Source organism: Polypterus senegalus, chromosome 9 (genome assembly GCF_016835505.1).
Source record: "Polypterus senegalus isolate Bchr_013 chromosome 9, ASM1683550v1, whole genome shotgun sequence".
Taxonomy (NCBI): domain Eukaryota; kingdom Metazoa; phylum Chordata; class Cladistia; order Polypteriformes; family Polypteridae; genus Polypterus; species Polypterus senegalus.
Window position 1 is genome coordinate 7,055,837 of NC_053162.1, and position 20,826 is coordinate 7,076,662.

General features: G+C 45.5%; 1 protein-coding gene across 1 annotated transcript in view; it reads left to right on the plus strand.

Moving 5' to 3' along the window:
- LOC120535088 (adenylate kinase isoenzyme 1) overlaps window positions 1-20,826 on the plus strand; it is a 260,210-nt gene that overhangs the window by 95,405 nt on the left and 143,979 nt on the right. The window contains exon 2 of the mRNA XM_039762647.1: window positions 9,026-9,212. Coding sequence (XP_039618581.1) covers window positions 9,026-9,212 — 187 coding nt within the window. The remainder of the gene's footprint in view (window positions 1-9,025; window positions 9,213-20,826) is intronic.

The following is a 20,826-nucleotide window of genomic DNA, read 5'->3' on the forward strand; positions in this document are numbered from 1 at the left end:
TTTTACTGTATATAAACAGTGTGTTTATATACATAATTTCAATGAATCTTACCTAATATCTAAGAGAATACAAAGGGATTATGCTGTATAACTCTGCGGGGAATATTTATAAACAGTGTGGGAGAGTTTATAAGGGCATAAAATATATAAAAATAACCATACAAACATATGGTTTCTACTTCGCGGATTTTCTGGAACGCAACCCCCGCGATCGAGGAGGGATTACTGTATATATATATATATATATATATATATATATGTGGAGCCGACCGGACACAGACAGGCGGAAGTGCTGAGGTAACAGGTCCCCAAGGCATTGGGGCGCCTCCTGGCGGTGACCACGGGCCCCTACAGGGTGGGGCTTCCATGCCCTCAACCCGTGGCCCCCAAAGCAACCAGGAAGGCGGCCCCCCACATGATCCAGGGTGGGTGTAGACCCATATCCGGTCCCTCACAGCGTCACGGCCGGGTCATTGCCCCTGGCATCCCTGACACTGCCCCACAGCCAGCGAAGACCACTCGGGAGGAGCGGCCCGTCCCGTGAGGGCAGCACACCCCCGAAGCGGGTTCTACTTCAGGCTGCTTACTTGAAGCTGATCTTTAGAATCACAGCCATGTTCAGCAGACCCTCCCTCATGCTGTACGGGGACAGCGAAACCTACCTTCCCCGCCGTGTCGCTCCAGCTGGAGAATCCAGCGCCGCGCCGTCGGATCGCCATCCACAGGTCCTCTATGGACGCGACTGCCTTCCTCTCCAGTACTCGCATCTCTGCCCGGAGGGCACGTAGCACCTGGAATAGGGACTTATGGTCCGCGGCCATCTTGCCTCCCCTTCTGCGGCGGCAATGTGCTTGCCGGCAGCCTTGTTGTTGCTGGCGCCTCTCGCTGCAGCGTCTCCTCCTCCGCAGCCCTTGCGGCTGCCGCCGTGCTGCAGGAGCCCCGCAGACCGGCATGCGCCCGCCACTGATGCGGATCCGGGAGGTCCCTGCCTGGAAAACAAAAGCTGCCAATAGGCAGGAAACGTCCTCGGCGTGGCCTCTCTGGACGCCATGCCGTCCCGGGCGCCTCCAGCAACGGCGCACTCGTGGAAGCCCGCTGCACTCCTTCCATGGACGCCGCCCGCCCGCCCGCGGCAGGGGAAAACGGCCCTCTTGCGGACCCCTGGCAGTCCGTGGGGTTTCTTTGCCTGCTTCTTTACCCTGCTGCGCCAGGCCGTCCACAACAAAATTTCTTGATACAGGTCCCCACCTTGGAACAGGCGGAGCATCCTGCCGACTACGCCAGATGTGCAGCCGACCCGGACACAGACAGGCGGACATGTTGTTTGTCACCACCACATGTTTATTATATATACAATATTTACAAATATAAAGTTCAGTGCACACTCACAAACCCCAATACAGTGTCCTGGCCACACAAATGCCTTTTCTTCAGGCCGCCTCCATACTCCTCTCGTGCCTCGTCCTTCTTCCACCCGACTCCAGCCCTGAATGAAGGGAGATGGCCCCTTTTATATTCTCCCGGATGAGCTCCAGGTGATTCCTGACACTCCTTCATTGGCCACGCCCCAGTGTGGCGGAAGTGCCGGCTGTTCTCCCGGCAGCTCTACGGTCGCCCTTTTAATTCTTCTTCTTCATTGGGGCGCCTCCTGGTGGTGACCACGGGCCCCTACAGGGTGGGGCTTCCATGCCCTCAACCCATGGCCCCCAAAGCAACCAGGAAGGGGGCCCCCACGTGATCCAGGGTGGGCGTAGACCCATATCCGGTCCCTCACGGCGTCCCGGCCGGGTCGTTGCCCCTGGCATCTCTGACAATATATATACATACATATACATATATAAATATACCAATGTAATTGTTTTGTGACTGTTATGAGTGTTGCTGTCAGCAAGGATTTGATTATCATTATTTCTTTCAATCAGGTTCGTATTTGGAGGACGTGTTGTGTTCAAGTTACATTCCGTGTTTGTCAACCGTTGTAAAGATAACAGGTTTCATTCATCGAAGTGTTCACTACCCAAATCGCTACTCGTGAATCTAAGATGTTTAACAGGCATTCCTAGTATTAAGTTGTGGATTTGCCTATGAATATTTAGCGGTAGCGTGTCTATGAACTTAATTTAACCTTTCCCAGTCCTGCAAAGTCAGTTCACGTGAGTCGCTCAGAGTAAATGCATCGTAGCTTCTCAGGTGTGCTTGTGCTCTCTCGTGCGATCTCGCGATGTCCACGGCTTTATTTAATGTTAGCTCAGACCTGGCAATTTTAACTCTGTTACAAAGTGCTGAAAAGTCTCGTTTAAACCCTGCGTCTTCTCATTAAACTTGTATCTCGCGAATATCGTGTTCGTCGTAGGCTTGACAAATGCCAGCGGCAGCCTGTCTATGAACTTAATTTAAACTTTAGGTTTACACCGTGCTTTGTTTCTGCAGTAGCTGCACTCATGAATATGCTTGTATGCGTCACTCGCTTCATATTCTTTTGCTGCCTTCTCAATTGTGTAATGCGTTTTTTGAACAGGTTTCATTCATCGAAGTGATCACTCGTACTGCGTTCACAGTCAGTTCACATGAGCCGCTCTCTTGTGTGATCTTGCGATGTCCACGGCTTTATTTAATGTTAGCTAAGACCCGGCATTTAAAAGTTTCTCGCTACAGCAATTTTAACTCTGTAACAAAGTGATCCAAAGTCTCGTTTATACCTCGTGTCTTCTCATTAAACTTGTATCTCGCGAATATCGTATTCGTCGTAGGCATGACAAACGGCAGTGGGAGCGTGTCTATAAACTTAATTTAAACTTACGGTTTACACTGTGTGCTTTGTTTCCGCGGTAGCTGCACTTATGAATATGCTTGTATGCGTCACTCGCTTCATATTCTTTTGCTGCCTTCTCAATTGTGTAATGCGTTTTTTGTTCAGCGCTCTTTGGAGCTCTCTTCCTTGTTCTCTACGTACTGCGTTCACAGTCAGTTCACGTGAGCCGCTAGTCCTTCACCCGCGAATATTTACCTTATTTGGGCAGGCACTCAATTACGTGGGAGGCGTGATGATGCGAGACGCAACTCCGCCTCACACGGTGACCGAGCTGCAGGCTATGGCCGTATATATGGACGAAAGTAGGTTCCAGTTATGACCGTTACGCGTAGAATTTCAAAATGAAACCTGCCTAACCTTTGTAAGTAAGCTGTAAGGAATGAGCCTGCCAAATTTCAGCCTTCTACCTACACGGGAAGTTGGAGAATTAGTGAGTGAGTGAGTGAGTGAGTGAGTGAGGGCTTTGCCTTTTATTAGTATAGATATAGATATATATATATAATATAAAAATGTACCAAGCAGTTATAATGGAATAATGTATTTTTTTTCTTTTTAACAATATTTTCATCTTGATTTTCATTTTACTTTTCCAGGAGTTCTAATTATTTAATTAATCCATTGTTTTCTAATTACAGTAGTGGGTCTGACACTAAAGTAGTTGCAGCCTTTGATGATTCAGTGTTGTTTGCCTGGCTGTCTGCTTTGCTGGTTGTCATTATTAAGATATAATGATGGGAGCAAACTGCATAGAGAAAGGGCAAAATATAATGAAGAGTTAAGCATTTAAATTTAAAGGAAAAAGCAGAAATATTTCTACTTGTCTCTATTACAAAAAAAAAAACTTGGAGGGTTGAAAGGAGACGACTTTGTGCCAAGAGATTTAACCACACCCGGGGCCGGAAATCAAAGACAAAGAGTAGATGACACAAAACGTTGGTGCAAAACACATGCAGAGCAGGTTAGAGATAATGGAAGTATGAAAATACAAAAGTCTCAAAAAAAGGATAGTAAAGATTGCATTAGCACAAACAAATGGAAATTATTACATGGTAAAATAACAGAACAGCGAAAAGAGATTGAATATATTGTTCGGCTTTAAACTTTAAGTCGAAGACTTGTAGATCGTCTAATTGCCATCAGGGGAAAAAAAAGTAGTGTTTCTTCCCAATGAAGAGGCGTATCTGCGAGAATTAAAAGATTTGTTGTTTGGTGAAAGTGAAATCCCGCGAGAGAAATCATTTCTCATTTGTGTGAATGCTCTTGTCAGACACATTCCTTGTGGAGCGACAGAAACGATATTCACTCACGGGCAGTTACATTTTTGCGTTGTCACGATGTATATCCAAACACAGAATCAAAATTCAGTGTGATATTGACGAAAAGGTAAAAGCGAAAAGAGATTGAATATATGGAGAGAGGTGATATGACAGAAGTGCGCCTCGTGAGATGCAGGTCAGGTGGCACAGTCCTGTCCTGTCATCATTTCCAACCTACTGTATCCTAACTACGGGGTCACTGGGGGTCTGCTGGAGCCAATCCCAGCCAGCACAGGGCGCAAGGCAGGAACAAATCCCGGCCAGGGTGCCAGCCCACCACAGGGCACACACACTAGAGACAATTTAGGATCGCCAGTGCACCTAACCTGCATGTCTTTGGACTGTGGGAGGAAACCCACGCAGACACGGTGAGAACATGCAAACTCCACGCAGGGAGGACCCGGGAAACGAACCCAGGTCTCCTAACTGCGAGGCAGCAGCGCTACCACTGCGCCACCGTGCCGCCCTCGAGCAAAGGAGGAGGTAAAAAAAAAAAAAATCTGTATTTGTTTCCCATTGGATCACCATTTAAGAGGGGGTTTCGGAGGAGCGGGGGCGTCTCCTTGGTGTGCGTTCAGCCCCCCCTCTTCGCATCTCTGCTCACATCTCTGCTGCTTGCGTTGTGAAGTGGCTGGCGTGTAGCACAGGCCGGGGAGGGGTGTTTGGGAACAAGGTGAGCAGGGGGCAAAGCCCCCTAGTGTTATAAATGTGAAAATTGTGCCTCTGTGCTTTTCTGAATGTAGAATAAGAGTAAAACAAAATCCCAGCTAAATAAATGAGATCAGTCCTATCAGGTGTTGTCACTGATTGTGAATCTGGTTGGAAGAAAAACCTGCAGACACAGGGGCTCCCCAGGACCGACTGGGAACTGTTGTCTTAGATCCGTGGTTCTTATAACTCAGTCCTGGGGAGCTCTTGTATCTGCAGGTTTTTCTTTCAACCAGATTCACAATCGGCGATAATAATCAATAACAACTGATCTCATTTAATTAGCTGGCCTTGTTTACTGTTCTCTTATTCTGCATTCAGAAAAACACAACTGTATAGTTTTTCCGTTTATGAGTGTCATAACACGTGTGAATAGGAGGCAGCTTGAGTAATTGTAATACCACATTAGACCAGGGGGCGGCAGGATGTGCTGACTGTCTTTCTTAGTTCTTTACAGAGCATTCCTGGGAAATCCCACCAGGTTTCCGGCCCCGATGATATCACTTCGTTTACGGACTTTTAAAGTCACCAGCTTACCTCCAGTCTGACAGTTCGGTTTTGGACTCGGTCTTGTAACCGTCTCTGTTCAATTATTTAAAACTTTCGCAGCCAGGATACAATATACGGGTGGCTGCCCCAAACTTTTTATGATGTGTGGAGTGAAGTACTTGTTACAAAGACATTTAGAAATCTTTTTTTTTGAAAGCTATAAATGCTTAAGTCTCTTTTGTTGATTCCCTTTTATTTTCCCCTTTTCCTGTGTAGTTTGCTCCCTTCATTTAACCCTAATAGTGACAACAGCAGACACCCAGGATGATGAAAGCTGCAACAATGTCAGTGTCAGACCCGCTAATTAGCAAATGATCAAACAAATAACCAGAACACCTGGAAAAACAGAATGAAAATTAGGTTGAAAATACTGTTAACAGCGTGGCATGGTGGCACAATGGGTAGCGCTGCTGCCTCGCAGTTAGGAGACCTGGGTTCACTTCCCGGGTTCTCCTCGTGTCTGCGTGTGTTTCCTCCCACAGTCCAAAGACATGCAGGTTAGGTGCATTGGCGAATCTAAATTGTCCCTAGTGTGTGCCCTGTGATGGGCTGGCGCCCTGCCCGGGGTTTGTTTCCTGCCTTGTGCCCTGTGTTGGCTGGGAATGGCTCCAGCAGACCCCCATGACCCTGTGTTCGGATTCAGCGGGTTGGAAAATGGATGGATACTGTTAACAGCTTATTACATTTTAATAAAAATCGACCAAACTTAGTTTGTATAGTTCTATATCGACTCCAAAACACAGAAACTGGGAAATAATGACTCCCTTAATTAGGCTAAGAGTCCAATGAAAAACAGAAGTTGGTGGGAACAAAAACCTGCAGCCTCAGAGGGTCCCTAGGATCGAGCTTGGGAACCAACTGCTTTAGAGGCTCATTAAAGTTATGAAGAGTGCAGTTGTCTATCGTGAGAATGAGTTTTCCTGTATTCTCGATTTTTGCATCTTTTTGTAGTTTGTGGATGTTGGATCTCATCTTTCTTTTTTTTTTTTTTTGGCATATCCTTTTTTCCCTTTTGTGCTTTAATTTTGTTATTCCTTATTGAACATTTCTTATTTTACCGACTGAAATGCAGTTCTCTGTGTGTTCAGTATGCACGCACAGTAAGCGTTTATTGTGTTACAATGACAAATCATCAAATGTCAGGTGAAATATACTCCAGGAAAAATATTAATGAAAAAATCACTGACTTTGTTTCTTTAATAACAATAATAATATGTTTTGTTTATATATTTTCTTTCCAGTGCTGAGTTAATTACATAATGTGGCCTGCAGGGGGCGCACCAGCTCCCCAAACCTGATACAGACAGACGCAGGCACAAGTTCCAGAACAACAAAATCATTTATTCTGATGTGAGAAACTCTTCCCAGACGTTTCCCACCTGCTGTGCACAATACACAAGCTCAATAATATCAATAAAGGACTCTGCACTCTGTCCTCTTCTCTTCTCTTTGTCATTCTGTCTTCACTCCTCCTCCTCCTCCCTTCAGCGAGCTTCATCCCTCTTCCACCCAACTCTTGTTCTTAGAGCAGTGGCAGGCAGCTCCTTTTGAGTAATCTCCAGAAGGCCTGGTCCAGGGGGCACTTCCGGGTAAGGCTGGAGCCCCACAAAATAAGGCTCCCCTGTCCCTGCAGCATCCCTTAGCGGCACCCAAGGGCAGACTACCATTTAAGGAGCAGCCAGGTCAATTATTAAATAAGTATATTTAGTTAACCTGTATTACACCTTAATAAACTGCTCAAAAAATGAAAGGACCCCTTTTGAATCCGAGTATAGCATCAAGTCAGTGACACTTGTGGGCTACTGATCTGGTCAGTTAAGTAGCAGAGGGGCTTGTTCATCAGTTTGGTGCACTAGAGGGGGGCAACAATGAGACGACCCCCAAAACAGGAATGAATGGCTTAACAGGTGGAGGGAGGCCACTGACATTTTTCCCTCCTCATCGGTTTTGTCACTCGTTTTGTATTTGGCTACGGTCAGTGTCACTACTGGTAGCATGAGGCCATACCTGGACCCAACAGAGCTGGCACAGGTAGTCTAACTTCTCCAGGATGGCACATCAATACCACGTGGCATTGCCAGATGATTTGCTGTATCTCCCAGCACAGTCTCAAGGGCATGGAGGAGATTCCAGGAGACAGACAGGCAGTTCCTTTAGGAGAGCTGGACAGGGCCCCTCGTAGAAGGTCCTTAACGCATCAGCAGGACAGGAGGAACAGGATGAGCACTGGCAGAGCCTACAAAATGACCTCCAGCAGGCAGGCCACTGGTGTGAATGTCTCTGACCAAACAATCAGAAACAGACTTCATGAGGGTGGCCTGAGGTCCTGACATCCTCTAGTGGGCACGGTGGAGCTCAATTGGCATTTGCCATAGAATACCAGAATTGGCAGGTCCACCACTGGTGCCCTGTACTTTTCACAGATGAGAGCAGGTTCACCCTGAGCACATGTGACAGACGTGAAAGGGTCTGGGGAAGCCGTGGCGAACGTTATGCTGCCGGTAACATCGTTCAGCATGACCGGTTTGGTGGTGGGTCACTGATGGTCTGTATGGACATATCCATGGAGGGACACACAGACCTCTACAGGCTAGAAAACAGCACCGCAGGACTGCCATTAGGTATCGGGATTAAATCCTTGGACCCATTGTCAGACCCTATGCTGGGTCCTCCTGGTGCACGACAATGCCCGGCCTCATGTGGCGAGAGGATGAAGGAACTGATCCCATTGACTGGCCCCCCACGCGCACTCACCTGACCTCAATCTAATAGAACACCTCTGGGTGGGACATTATGTTTCGGTTCATCCGACCACCTCAGACTGTCCAGGAACTCAGTGATGCCCTGGCCCAGATCTGAGAGGAGATCCCCCAGGACACCATCTGTCATCTCATTAGGATGTTGTCAGGCATGGTAGGGTGGGGGGGGCATACAAACTACTGAGTACGATTTGGAGTTGCTGCAATGACATTTCGGCCAAATGGACTCGCCTGCCTGCCTGATCTTGTTTTTCCGGGGTGTCCCTCTGTCGGTTGATCATTTTCATTTCCATCCTTTTGTTCCTAACGCATCACCATATCAGTCCATAGCAGTAGAGCAAGTCAGCAGGAGTTTTTTTCCCCATTGAGATCTGATGTTTTTTCAAAGTGTTCCTTTCATTTTTTTGAGCAGTTTATTTAAAACATTCAAAAATATTTTATATAAGATGAGTGCAACTCAAGCACAAAGACTTCCAACAATATGTCTGAGCACACAGCTTCCAACATTTGAAACATGTTATAAAAACATATACCAGGTCAAACACCCCAAGAGGGCCACATCACAGAACTCCAATTCCCATGATGCCCTGTGGTTAACTGTGCCGCTGCTGCAAACCATGGAGACTGCCATCTAGCACTCCTGGGGAGGTAATGCCCTGTTCACATTATCTCCCCTGGTCCCTTCCATCTCCTGGACGTCTCGGCTGGGTAAGACTGCAGGCCGTCCCTTACCGTAATTTATTTCCATTTTAAGAATGAGAAAAAAAAAAAACTTTTGTATTTTTGAGCACAGAAAAGGTATTGTATATGTAACCTTTTAGTTTTAATTTGCCAGGACGCCAACCCTGAAAGTTTGTAAAGCGCCTCTTGATCTCTTCCAGAGCATGCTGACGGGCCTCATGTACTATCGCCCAGAAGACCCTTTGGCCTACCTTGAGAATTGTCTACAAAGGACACGGGAACTTGGAGGTCCCGAACATGTACGGTGGGATACGTTCATCACCCAAGATCGACGCTCCCTTCCGCCCATTTACGGGGGGCCAAACAAGAAACCTGTCTTCAGACCAGGTACATGTAGAAGCCAGCCATTGATCTTTTAGAATATTGTAGCCTTTTTTTTTTTTATTATTGTTCATCAACTATCTGCCAATTGACTTGGTAGGCCAAACATTATGTTTCTGATGTTGTTGTTTTTCATTATTGAACTAACATTCACTTTTTTTTTTTCTTACTGCACATTTATGTAAATTTATATATATATTTTTTTTATTGTTGTTTTATTTTATTTTGCCACATTTTGCCCCGTGTTGTGTAACAGCTGAGCTAGAATAAACAGGAATGGAGTCGTCAGGCAAAGGAAAAAAAAAAAAGTGCTGCGTGTATTAAGTAGAGCCGTTAGATTTTATGGTCTCCAGTAGCCACTATGTGGCGCTAAGACCCTGAAATGTCGGCTGACACTAAGATCACATAGACTGATTAATTCAGGGGTTCCCAACCAAGGGAACTAAGAGGTGGAAGCCCTTCAAAGAGGGGCTGATGGCACCTAAGCATCTTGATTGGGCGGTTTTACTGAACTGCAATTCCCAGCCTGCCCCCTGCTGGTATCCTTATACGAGTTCCATCAGTGGGATGCTGCCATTGTGTGCACGGGGAAAGAGCAAAGCCCTGGGAAGCAGTCACCCACCTTTCTTTCCGAGGAGGCCTCCCCTCTTGGCAAGGAATTGGCACCCGTCTCCGTTGGGATGCCAGTCAGAACCCCATTTATTGGCACACATACAAGGAATTTGACTCTGGTGTTGTGGTCTCTCGGAGTGTAAGTTACATAATCGACGTACACACAACTGCTAATCACACACCTGAGATAAAACAAACAAGACGGAGGATGTAAATATACAGGCACATCTCGATAAATTAGAATATCATTGAAAAGTTCATTTATTTCAGTAATTCAATTCAAAAAGTGAAACTCATATATTATTTAGATTCATTACACGCAGAGTGATTTATTTCAAATGTTTATTTTTTTTTTCATTTTGCTGATTATGGCCTACAGGTTATAAAAACTCAAAATTCAGTATGTCAGAAAATTAGAATATTACATAAGACCAATAAAAAAAAGATTTTTAACACAGAAATGTCTGTCCATGTAGGCACTCAATAGTTGGTCGGGGCTCCTTGTGCATGAATTACTGGCATGGAGGCGATCAGCCTGTGGCCCTGCTGAGGTGTTATGGAAGCCCCGGATGCTTTGATCGTGGCCTTCATCTTGTCTTCATTGTAGGGTCTGGGGTCTCTCATCTTCCACTTGATAGATTCTCAATGGGGTTTAGCTTAGTTAAGTTTACTGACCAATCAAGCACAGTGGTGATACCCCGGTCATTAAACCAGGTATTGGTAGTTTTGGCAGTGTGGGCAGGTGCCAAGTCCTGCTGGAAAATGAAATCGGCATCTCCATGCTTCCCTCTGCTGACAAGCTTTATGAAGTGCTCTAAAATGTCCTGGTAGACGGCTGCACTGACTTGATAAAACACAGTGGACCAACACCAGCAGATGACATGGCTCCCCAAATCATCACTGACTGTGAAAACTTCACACTGGACCCTCAAGCAGCTTGGATTCTGTGCCTCTCCACTCTTCGTCCACACTCTGGGACCTTGATTTCCAAAATTGACTTTCATCTGAAAAGATGACTTTGGACCACTGAGCTGTTAACAGTCCAGTCAGTTATCTCCTTAGCCCAGGTAAGATGCTTCTGACGTGGTCTCTGGTTCAGGAGTGGCCTGACTCAAGGAATGCTGTGACAGTTGTAGCCCACGTCCCCATTACGTCTGTGTGTGTGGTGACTCTTGAAGCACTGACTCCAGCCGCAGTCCACTCCTTGTGAATCTCCCCCAAATTCTTCAATGGGCTCTGCTTTACACTCCTCTCAAGGCTGCACTCATCCCTGTTGCTTGTGCACCTTTTTCTGCTGTCACATTTTTTCCTTCCACTCAACTTTTCATTAATATGCTTGGATACGTCACTCTGTGAACAGCCAGCTTCTTTAGCAATGACCTTTGGTGGCTTATCCTCCTTGTGGAGGGTCTCAATGACTGTCTTCTGGACAATTGTCAAGTCATCAGTCTGATTGTGAGGCCTACTGAACCAGACGGAGAGACCACTTAAAGGCTCAGGACCCCTTTGCAGGTGTTTTAGGTTAATTAGCCGAGTGGAGTGTCACACCAGGAGTCTACAATGTGGAACTTTTTCACAAAATTCTAATTTTCTGAGATACTGAATTTTGGGTTTTCATTAGCTAGAAGCCATAACCAGCAAAATGAAAAGAAATCCATCCATTATCCAACCCGCTATATCCTAACTACAGGGTCACTGGTGTCTGTTGGAGCCAATCCCAGTCAACACAGGGTGTAAGGCAGGAAACAAACTCTGGGCAGGATGCCAGCCCACCACAGGGCACACACACACAAACTAGGGACAATTAGAACCACCAGTGCACCTAACCTGCATGTCTTTGGACTGTGGGAGGAAACCCACACAGACACAGGGAGAACATGCATAATCCATGCAGGGAGGACCCGGGAAGCAAACCTGGGGCTCCTAACTGCGAGGCAGCAGCGCTACCCACTGCGCCACTGTGCCGCCCATGAAATGAAATAAACGCTTGAAATATATCAAATTGTGTGCAATGAATCTATATAATATATGAATTTCACTTTTTGACTCAAAGTACTGAAATAAATGAACTTTTCGATGATATTCTAATTTATTGAGATGCACCTATAGATATACTGTACTTTCAAAGTGCAGAGTGCCACTCGGTGTAAGAAATGCTGAACTAAACATCTGAAAACCAAGCATTAACAATATGTAAACAGTACTGCAAGACTCTGGGTGGTACGGTGCCCAGCTTGATTAAGCTGAATTAACTGTTTGTGAGCTTGATGGCCTGTGAGAATAAACTGTTCTTATATCTATATAATAATCTATTACGCCTGGCCGATCAAGAGCGGCATTTGGGGGTGGCAAGTGGGGCGACTGCCCCAGGCCTCGCGTGTCTAAAGGGGCCCCACTTTTGAGGTCCGCGTGTCCCGTTCAAGCGGATTTGTCAAGTTATATTCTCCAGTTATATTTTGATAAAGTCCAAGTGTTATCTTGCAAAAATTTAGCTGAATACTGTAATGAGAAAGTCTGGTGTATGTTAACATTATTTTTATGAAATTCGCCCGCAAGTTTATACAGTCCACACATACCGGTAACAGCGCTTGACGTAACTGGCCCTGCTTGGGGTTAGTCGGCCCGCACACCCCTAAGGCTGCCTCTGTGGCCAGTGGACAGAAGTTCAGAAAGGTTGTGGCCCGAATGTGAGGGGTCGGTGATGATGATCTTTGCCCGTTTCATGATCTGTAAGGTGAGCAGACTGGCACCAGTGATATTTTTGGCAGTCCTGACTCTTCGCTGTAGCCTGTTTTTTTTTTGTCAGGTTTGGTCACTCTCGGTGCCGGGTAAGGTCCTCGCTAGGGTCGTACTCAATAGGATCCGTGATCACTTGCTCACGTACCAGCGACCAGAACAGTCTGGTTTTACGGCTAAGAAGTCTACCATCGACTGCATCCTGGCACTGAGGGTTCTCATAGAGCGCAAACGCGAATATCAGCAGAGTTTCTTTGCAGCGTTTGTCTATTTTCTCAAAAGCGTTTGACTCAGTTGATCAAGCTTCCCTGTGGGATATCCTGAGGGTGCGCGGGATCCCCTTGAGGTTGCTGGATATCATGGCTGGCCTGTACACTGGGACTGGGAGTGCTGTGCATAGTGGAGGCAGAATCTCTGTGTTTTCCCAGTTGATTCTGGGTTTCTTCAGGGATGGGTTCTGCTCCTACTCTGTTCAATGCTTGCATGGACTGGGTGTTGTGCAAGGTCGTGGGGTCCAGCGGCTGTGGGGCATCTGTTGGTGAAGAGAGATTCTTGAATCTTGACTTTGCTGACGCTGTGATCTTCACGGAGTCAATGGAGGCTCTGATCGGGGCGCTCAAGAGACTGAGTGAGGGGTCTGAGTGTCTGGGCTTGTGAGGGTCCTGGTAAAAACCAAAGAGCCAGGCCTTTAATGACCTCTTGGGCATGGCCATCAGCAGTGTGTCTGTCTGCAGAGAGAGTGTCGACCTCATCGAGAGGTTTACTTACCATGCAGTGACATTCATGTCTCTGGTGACTCTTCCTATGAAGTCAGTAGATGGATTGGGAGAGCATGGGGGGTCATGAGGTCTCTGGAAAGGGGTTTGTGCTTGATATCTGAAAGGACGTAGGTCCAAGTCTTTAGAGTCCTGGTGCTTCCTGTCTTGCTATATGGTTGTGAGACATGGATGCTATCCAGTGACCTGAGACGAAGGCTGGACTCCTTTGGTACTGTGTCTCTCTGGAAAATCCTTGGGTACCGTTGGTTTGACTTTGTGTTGCTCATGGAGTCCCTAATGAGGCACATGACCCGCATTGTGAGGGAGCATCAGTTACGACACTACGGCCATGTGGCGCGTTTCCCCAAGGGTGATCCGGCTCATAAGATCCTCATTGTTGTGGACCCGTGTTACTGGACCAGGCCAAGGGGTCACCCATGTAACACCTGGCTGCGGCAGATGGAGGGTCATTTCTGGTGGGTGGGAATGGACCGCATGTCTGCCTTGGGGGTTGCCAATTGGGATCCTTATGGAGGAATATTTCGGACAAAATGAAATAAATAAATGCGCAAATAAATAAAAGTACTGTGAAAAGTGAGCATAAATAAATAAATGTGTCACGAAATATGTTTTTTGTCGCTTATTTATTTATTTAATTTTGTCCGTAACATTCCTGCAAACCATCATGAAATACAACTTGAAATAAAACTGTCACTTTCACTCGTCAAAGTTGAGAGGGTGGGCTCTAACACGGCCTCTAGTTACTGATTGGTGAATCGATAGCACAAGAATTAATTAGAAAAATGGTTACTACTGCTGATGAAATGGATTCTGCCAAAGATATTACGTATTTCAGAGAGAGCATTGAAGATTTATCAGAAGAAATTACAATGTTGGCGGCCCTTTTTGTCTCCGATATAGATTAAACTATTTTTGAAAATATCAAAGAACTGGTGGAATGGACTCGAATATAGCCTTTGCAGCTTTACCGTATATCAAACTGGCTCATTCGCCTTGTGATCGTCTTCTCCGATACACCATATAGATCTGCAATCTGTTGTACTTTTAAACTGCATAACAGAAGGTGTTCTATTGACTCAGCTGGAATGTCAAAGGATGGACGTCCAGAGCAGGGAACTGCGTCACCTGAACTGGAGTGTAGTCGAATCCGTTCACCAGTTCTTCGATATTTTCAAAAATAGTTTCATCTATATCAGAGTCTAAAAGGACCGCCAACATTGTAATTTCTTTCGATACATCTTCAATTCTCTCTTGGAAATACGTAATATCTTCAGCAGAATCCATGGCAGAAGAATCTTCGGCAGAAGGCATGTTAGTGGGATTGAGGAGGTCTCCGAAGTACTCCTCCCACCGACCCACAACGTCCCGAGTCGAGGTCAGCAGCGCACCATCCCCACCATATACGGTGTTGAGACTGCACTGCTTCCCCCTCCTGAGATGCCGGACGGTGGACCAGAATCTCCTCGAAGCCGTCCAAAAGTCTTTCTCCATGGCCTCCCCAAACTCCTCCCATGCCCGAGTGTTTACCTCAGCAACCACCGAAGCCGCATTCTGCTTGGCCTGTCGGTACATATTAGCTGCCTCCAGAGTCCCACAGGATGAAAGGGTCCAGTAGGACTCTTTCTTCAGCTTGACGGCATCCCTCTCCGCCGGTGTCCACCAACGGGTTTGGGGAGTGCCGCCACGATAGGCATCGGCCACAGCTCAACAATAGAGGCACGAAATATGGCCCATTCGGACTCAATGTCCCCCATCTCCCTCAGGACGTAGTCGAAGTTCTGCCGGAGGTGGGAGTTGAAGCTACTTCTGACAGGGGACTCTGCCAGAGTGAAAGTGACAGTTTTATTTCAAGTCGTATTTCATGATGGTTTGGAGGAATGTTACAGACAAAATTAAATAAATAAATAAGCAACAAAAAACATATTTCATGACAGATTTATTTATTCTCTCATTTCATGACACATTTATTTATTTATGCTCATATTTCACAGTACTTTTATTTATTTGTGCATTTATTTATTTATTTATTTCATTTTGTCCAAAATATTCCTCCATAGATCCCGAGCTGTTTCGCCGTGTAGTGGGTGCAGCAATGCTCTGTACCAGTGCATGCTCCCCAGCTTGACTTGACTTGGTCACTGAGCTGAACCCCACTGTTATGGGTGAGCTGAGAACAAACTCAGTGACTGCTATGTAGAACGGAATCAGCAGCTCCCATGGAAGGCTGAACTCTTCCTCAGCTGTCTCAGGAAATCCATTCGCTCTTGTGCCCTTTTTATGGTGGACCCTACAGCAAGGTCAATTGTCAAATAAGTATATTTAGTTAACTCAACCTGAATTATGCATTAATACAGTAATCCCTCCTCGATCGCGGGAGTTGCGTTCCAGACCCCCCCTCGATAGGTGAAAATCCGCGAAGTAGAAACCTTATGTTTGAATGGTTATTTTTATATATTTTAAGCCCATAGAAACTCTCCCACACTATAAATATTCTCCGCACAGTTATACAGTAAACCCAGACAGATAAATGAATTTCCACGAAATAGTATTCTTTATTTATAAATCTAATATTTTCACAGAGCATAGAAAACCTGTTTACAACCTTCTAAATACATTTAACATTATTAGAGCCCTCTAGACATGAAATAACACCCTTTAGTCAAAAGTTTAAACTGTGCTCCATGACAAGACAGAGATGACAGTTTTTTCTCACAATTAAAAGAATGCAAACATATCTTCCTCTTTAAAGAAGTGCGCATCAGGAGCAGAGAATGTCAGAGAGAGTGAGAGAGAAAAGCAAACAATCAAAAGTCAATAGGGCTGTTGGGCTTTTAAGTGGAAGCACCGCGATAAAGCGGCCGCAACAAAGGGATCAATGTGAAGGTAGACTTTCAGCATTTTTTACAGGAGCGTCTGTATCTTCAAAGCAAACAGCCCCTCTGCTCACACCCCCTCCATCAGGAGCGAGACAGAGAAAAGCAAACAATCAAAAATCAATACGGGCTGTTAGAGCTTTGAAGTGTGCGAAGCATCGTATATCATTGAGGAGTTTTATTTAATACAGGGGTACTCAAAGTTTTTGAATGCCGGTCCACATTCAGTTCGCCACCAACCATCCGGGTCCGCTATAGCCAGGTTTACCGTGTAGGACTGTAGGTGTAGGTCTGTAGGAGGCTAGTAATAGATTCAACGCAAATGATAAAATTTTTACAGAAGACCAAGACATGCACAAAACATGGAAAACAATTCAAAAAAGTCACATGACTACTTGCAATTAACACACCAATTACAACAGTTGGTACATAAATGATTGTCACTCAGTGTGAAGTGTGAAACTGTTGTTTCGATTTCATAATGGCAGCATAGTTCGGTGAGTAACCAGTCAGTGCAATTCTCATTGCATTTCTGAGGTTCTGGTCAGTAATTACACTTCAATGTTTCGTCTTGATAGTGTTCATAGTGGAGAACGCACACTCAGAAGAATATGTTGAACCAAACATAGTGAGCACGGAAATCGCCAGTTTCTTTGCAGCAGGATACTTAGAATCTGGAACAAACTTTGACCGAAAAATTGTTATGCCGACGTCGTTCAATTTTGCTTTCAAAACATGAGAAGCTTGCAAATCAGCTGCTTCCATTTGCAACAGTGACGGGTTTGAGTTCGGAAAAATTGAGGCAGCCACAGATGTCCATTCACCATCAGGCTGGACAATGAAAGGATCAGCAACAAACAAAAACACAGGCTTCAGTTTTCTGAAATCCTTAAAACGTTCATCAAATTCGACCTTCAAATGATGTAGAAATGTGGAAATCAACTGAAAACATGCCTTTTGATCAGCTGTCATGCAGCTCTTCAGGTTTGGAAAATGCAGCCTCTTGCCACCTTCCAAGTCATTGATGAAAATGCTCAGTTTTGTTTCAAAGGCACAACATTTTTCTTGCAATTTGACAACGGTTTTGTCTGCACCCTGAAGTGACAAATTCAGTGTATTTATATGTCCCATAATATCAACAAGAAATGCCAGCAGTGCGACCTTGTCACTGTCTTGAATAAATGTTAAAAATTCTGCAGCTTTCTTTGTATTCAAGGACTGCAGGAAGTCAGCTACATCTTCACGGAGATTCCAGAACCTTTCCAACACACGGCCCTTGCTTAACCATCTGACGTCATTGTGAAGCAGCAAGTCTCCAAATTCTGCAGACATCTCTTCAAGAAAAGAACGAAACAGACGATGCTGCAGAAACGAATTACATCATAAAAAAATCACTAATTTCACAAGAGTAGACATCACTTCTGCCAGTTCGTCACAAAGTTTTGAACAGAGGGCCGACTGATGAATGATGCAGTGATAAGCAACAAGGTTGGGCTGAAGTGCCTTCATACGAGTGACAAGTCCTCTATCTTTACCAGTCATTGCTGGTGCCCCGTCTGTTGTAAGGGAAACCATTTTTGTTACATCCAATCCAGCTGCGTGCATAAACTGCGATAATGCTGAAAACACGTCCTCACCGAGGGTCTGTTTTGCTAGCGGTAGTAATGTCAGAAACTCTTCAACAAAATTATGGCCATCAAAAAATCTTGTGAACACACAGAGTTGAGACATGTCAGTTTTATCAGTGGATTCATCGCACGCGAGAGCTAACAATTCAGCCTGTTTAAGATCTGATATTAACTGACCACCGACATCTGCACGACGACTAGCAGTACTGTCTGATAATGGTATCTGCTATATCAGTTTAACACACTTTTTGTCGCTAAACAGAACCGAAGAAGCAGACATCATGCATTCTTTAACAACCTCTGCATCAGTAAATGCTTTCTTATGTCTGCCAAGAACCCAAACAATGCACAGCGAAGCTTCTGTAACATTTGATTGTGTGGTGGTTGCTTTCGTCATCAGTGAACTGAACTTCGCGACTTAAGGGCGTCGATCTTATGCGCACGGAGCTCTGACTTTGGTGGATAATTCGCATTGTAGTACTTGGCGCGTTTCGTCTCAAAATGTCGTTTTACGTTGCCGCTTTTAATCACGCTTACCGTTTCCTGGCAAATAATAAAACAACAATAATTTTGGTGCTTTTATATTTGGACTTTTGACTTACGCAGAAGACAGTTGTGGTCCGCCAAACACATCTTGGCGGTCCGGATTGTGGACCGCGGTCCGCAGTTTGAGTACCCCTAATTTAATACGTAACACGTGCTCTGATTGGGTAGCTTCTCAGCCATCTGCCAATAGCGTCCCTTGTATGAAATCAACTGGGCAAACAAACTGAGGAAGCATGTACCGTAAATTAAAAGACCCATTGTCCGCAGAAATCCGTGAACCAGCGAAAAATCCGTGATATATATTTAGATGTGCTTACATTTAAAATCCGCGATAGAGTGAAGCTGCGAAAGTCGAAGCGCGATATAGCGAGGGATCACTGTATTCACAACATTCAAAAATATTTTATATAACATTACAACTCGAGCACTACATTTGGTCTCCCATTTCTAGTCCCGGGAGTTTATGGATCCCAGAAACTTCAAGGTTTCCACAACCTTCCCTACAGAATTACAGTTTTGAGAATGACACAAATATGAATTTTCACAAAGTTTGCTGCCTCTGTTTTTATGATGGCAATTTGCATTGACTCCAGAATGTTCTGACGAGGCATCAGATGAATTGCAATTAATTGCAAAGTCCCTCATAGCCATGAAAATGAACTTTATCCCAAAAACCCACTGCATGTCAGCCCTGCTACAAAAGGACCTGCTGACGTCATTTCAGTGATCCTCTCGTTCACACGGGTGAGACGAGGACAAGGCTGGAGGTCACTCTGTCACGCTGATGGAGTTAGAATAGAGAAGTGAAGAAGATTTCAGGGCGCCCAAGAAAGTCCAGCAAGTGCCAGGACCGTCTCCTAAAGTGGATTCAGCTGCAGGCTGGGCTTGCTCAGGAATGGCAGCAGGCAGGTGTGAGTGAGGTGAAGACTTATGGAGGATGGCTTGCTGGGTGTCAAGAAGGGCAGCAAAGAAGCCAAGTGAAACATCAGGGGCAGACTGATATTCTGGGATTAGACTGTTGAGGACTGCTGGGGTGAAGTCATTTTCTCTGAGTTTCCTTTCTGATTGTTTGGGGCGTCCGGAAAAAAGAAAAGGGGAGTGGTGCTACCATTAGTCTTGTGTCACACCAACACTAAAGCATCCTGAGACCATTCGTGTCAGCCAAGGCAGTGGGCTCACTCACAATTTTGCCTAAGAATACAGCGCTGAATAAAGAATGGGACCAAAACATCCTCTGAGAGCAGCTTCTCCCAACCATCCAACATATTGGAGCACCGGGCCATAAGGCAAAAGTGAGAACTAAGTGGCTTGGGGAACAAAATATCAAAATCTGGGGTCCATGGCCAGGAAACTCCCCATTGAGAACAAGAGGCGGGTGGGCAAACAAAAACCCACCAATTCTGACAAACTCCAAGCATTGATTCTGCAAGAATGGGCGGCTGCCATCATTCAGGATTTGGCCCAAAAGTTGATTGACAGCCTGCCAGGGTGAACTGCAGAGGTCTTGAAAAAGAAAAGAGGGCCAACACTGGGAATATGGACTCTTTACATAAACTTCATGTCATTGTCAATAAAAGCCTTTGAAACTGCTTGTAATTCTACTTCAGTATACCAGAGAAACATCTGACAGAAAGATCTAAAAACACTGAAGCAGCAAAGCTGGTGAAAACCACCACTTGGGTCATTCTTGAAACTTTCGACTCACGACTGTAAGCATGGAGAGGGGACATATTACTGTGGGACCTCTCCTAAAGTCCCCTGTCATCTCCTTGGTTTTGAGTGTTTAGCTCCAGGCTATTCTGACCACACCAAAGGGCCTGCTGCTCAACCTCCCGTCTGTGTACAGACTCGTCACCGTTCCTGATGAGCCCAGTGTCATATTGGTGTCATCTGCATATTTGATAAGTTTGAGAGAGGCGTCCTCAGAGGTGCACTCATTCGTGTAGAGGAAGAAGAGCAGTAGGGAGAGCGCACATCCCTGAGGGCCGCCCGTGTTGATCGTACGATAGTTAAATGAGAGGTTCTCCAGTTTCACCTGCTACTTCCTATTGGTCAGGAAGTTGGCGATCCATGGACAGGTGGATGGAGGGACAGAGAGCTGGGTGGGTTTTGAGTGGATTATTGTGTCGAATGCAGAGCTGAAGTCCACATACTGAATCCTTGCCTATGTCTCTGGGTTTTCAAGATGTTGCAGGGTATTGTGCAGACCCTCCTTGTCCTGAATGATTCTCTCCAATAAGGGAGCGAACACTATCCTTGTCCTTCCATTATGGCTACCTTTCCTGGCAGAGGAACCAGTTTCTATCCTGGTCAGGACACAAGTTCATCTCTGTCCTTCCAGTACAGCTTCCCATCCTGGCAGAGGAAGTAGCTTTCATCCTGGTTGGGACGCTAGACCGTCTAGTATCCTTCCATCCATTTTCCAACCCATTATATCCTAACTACA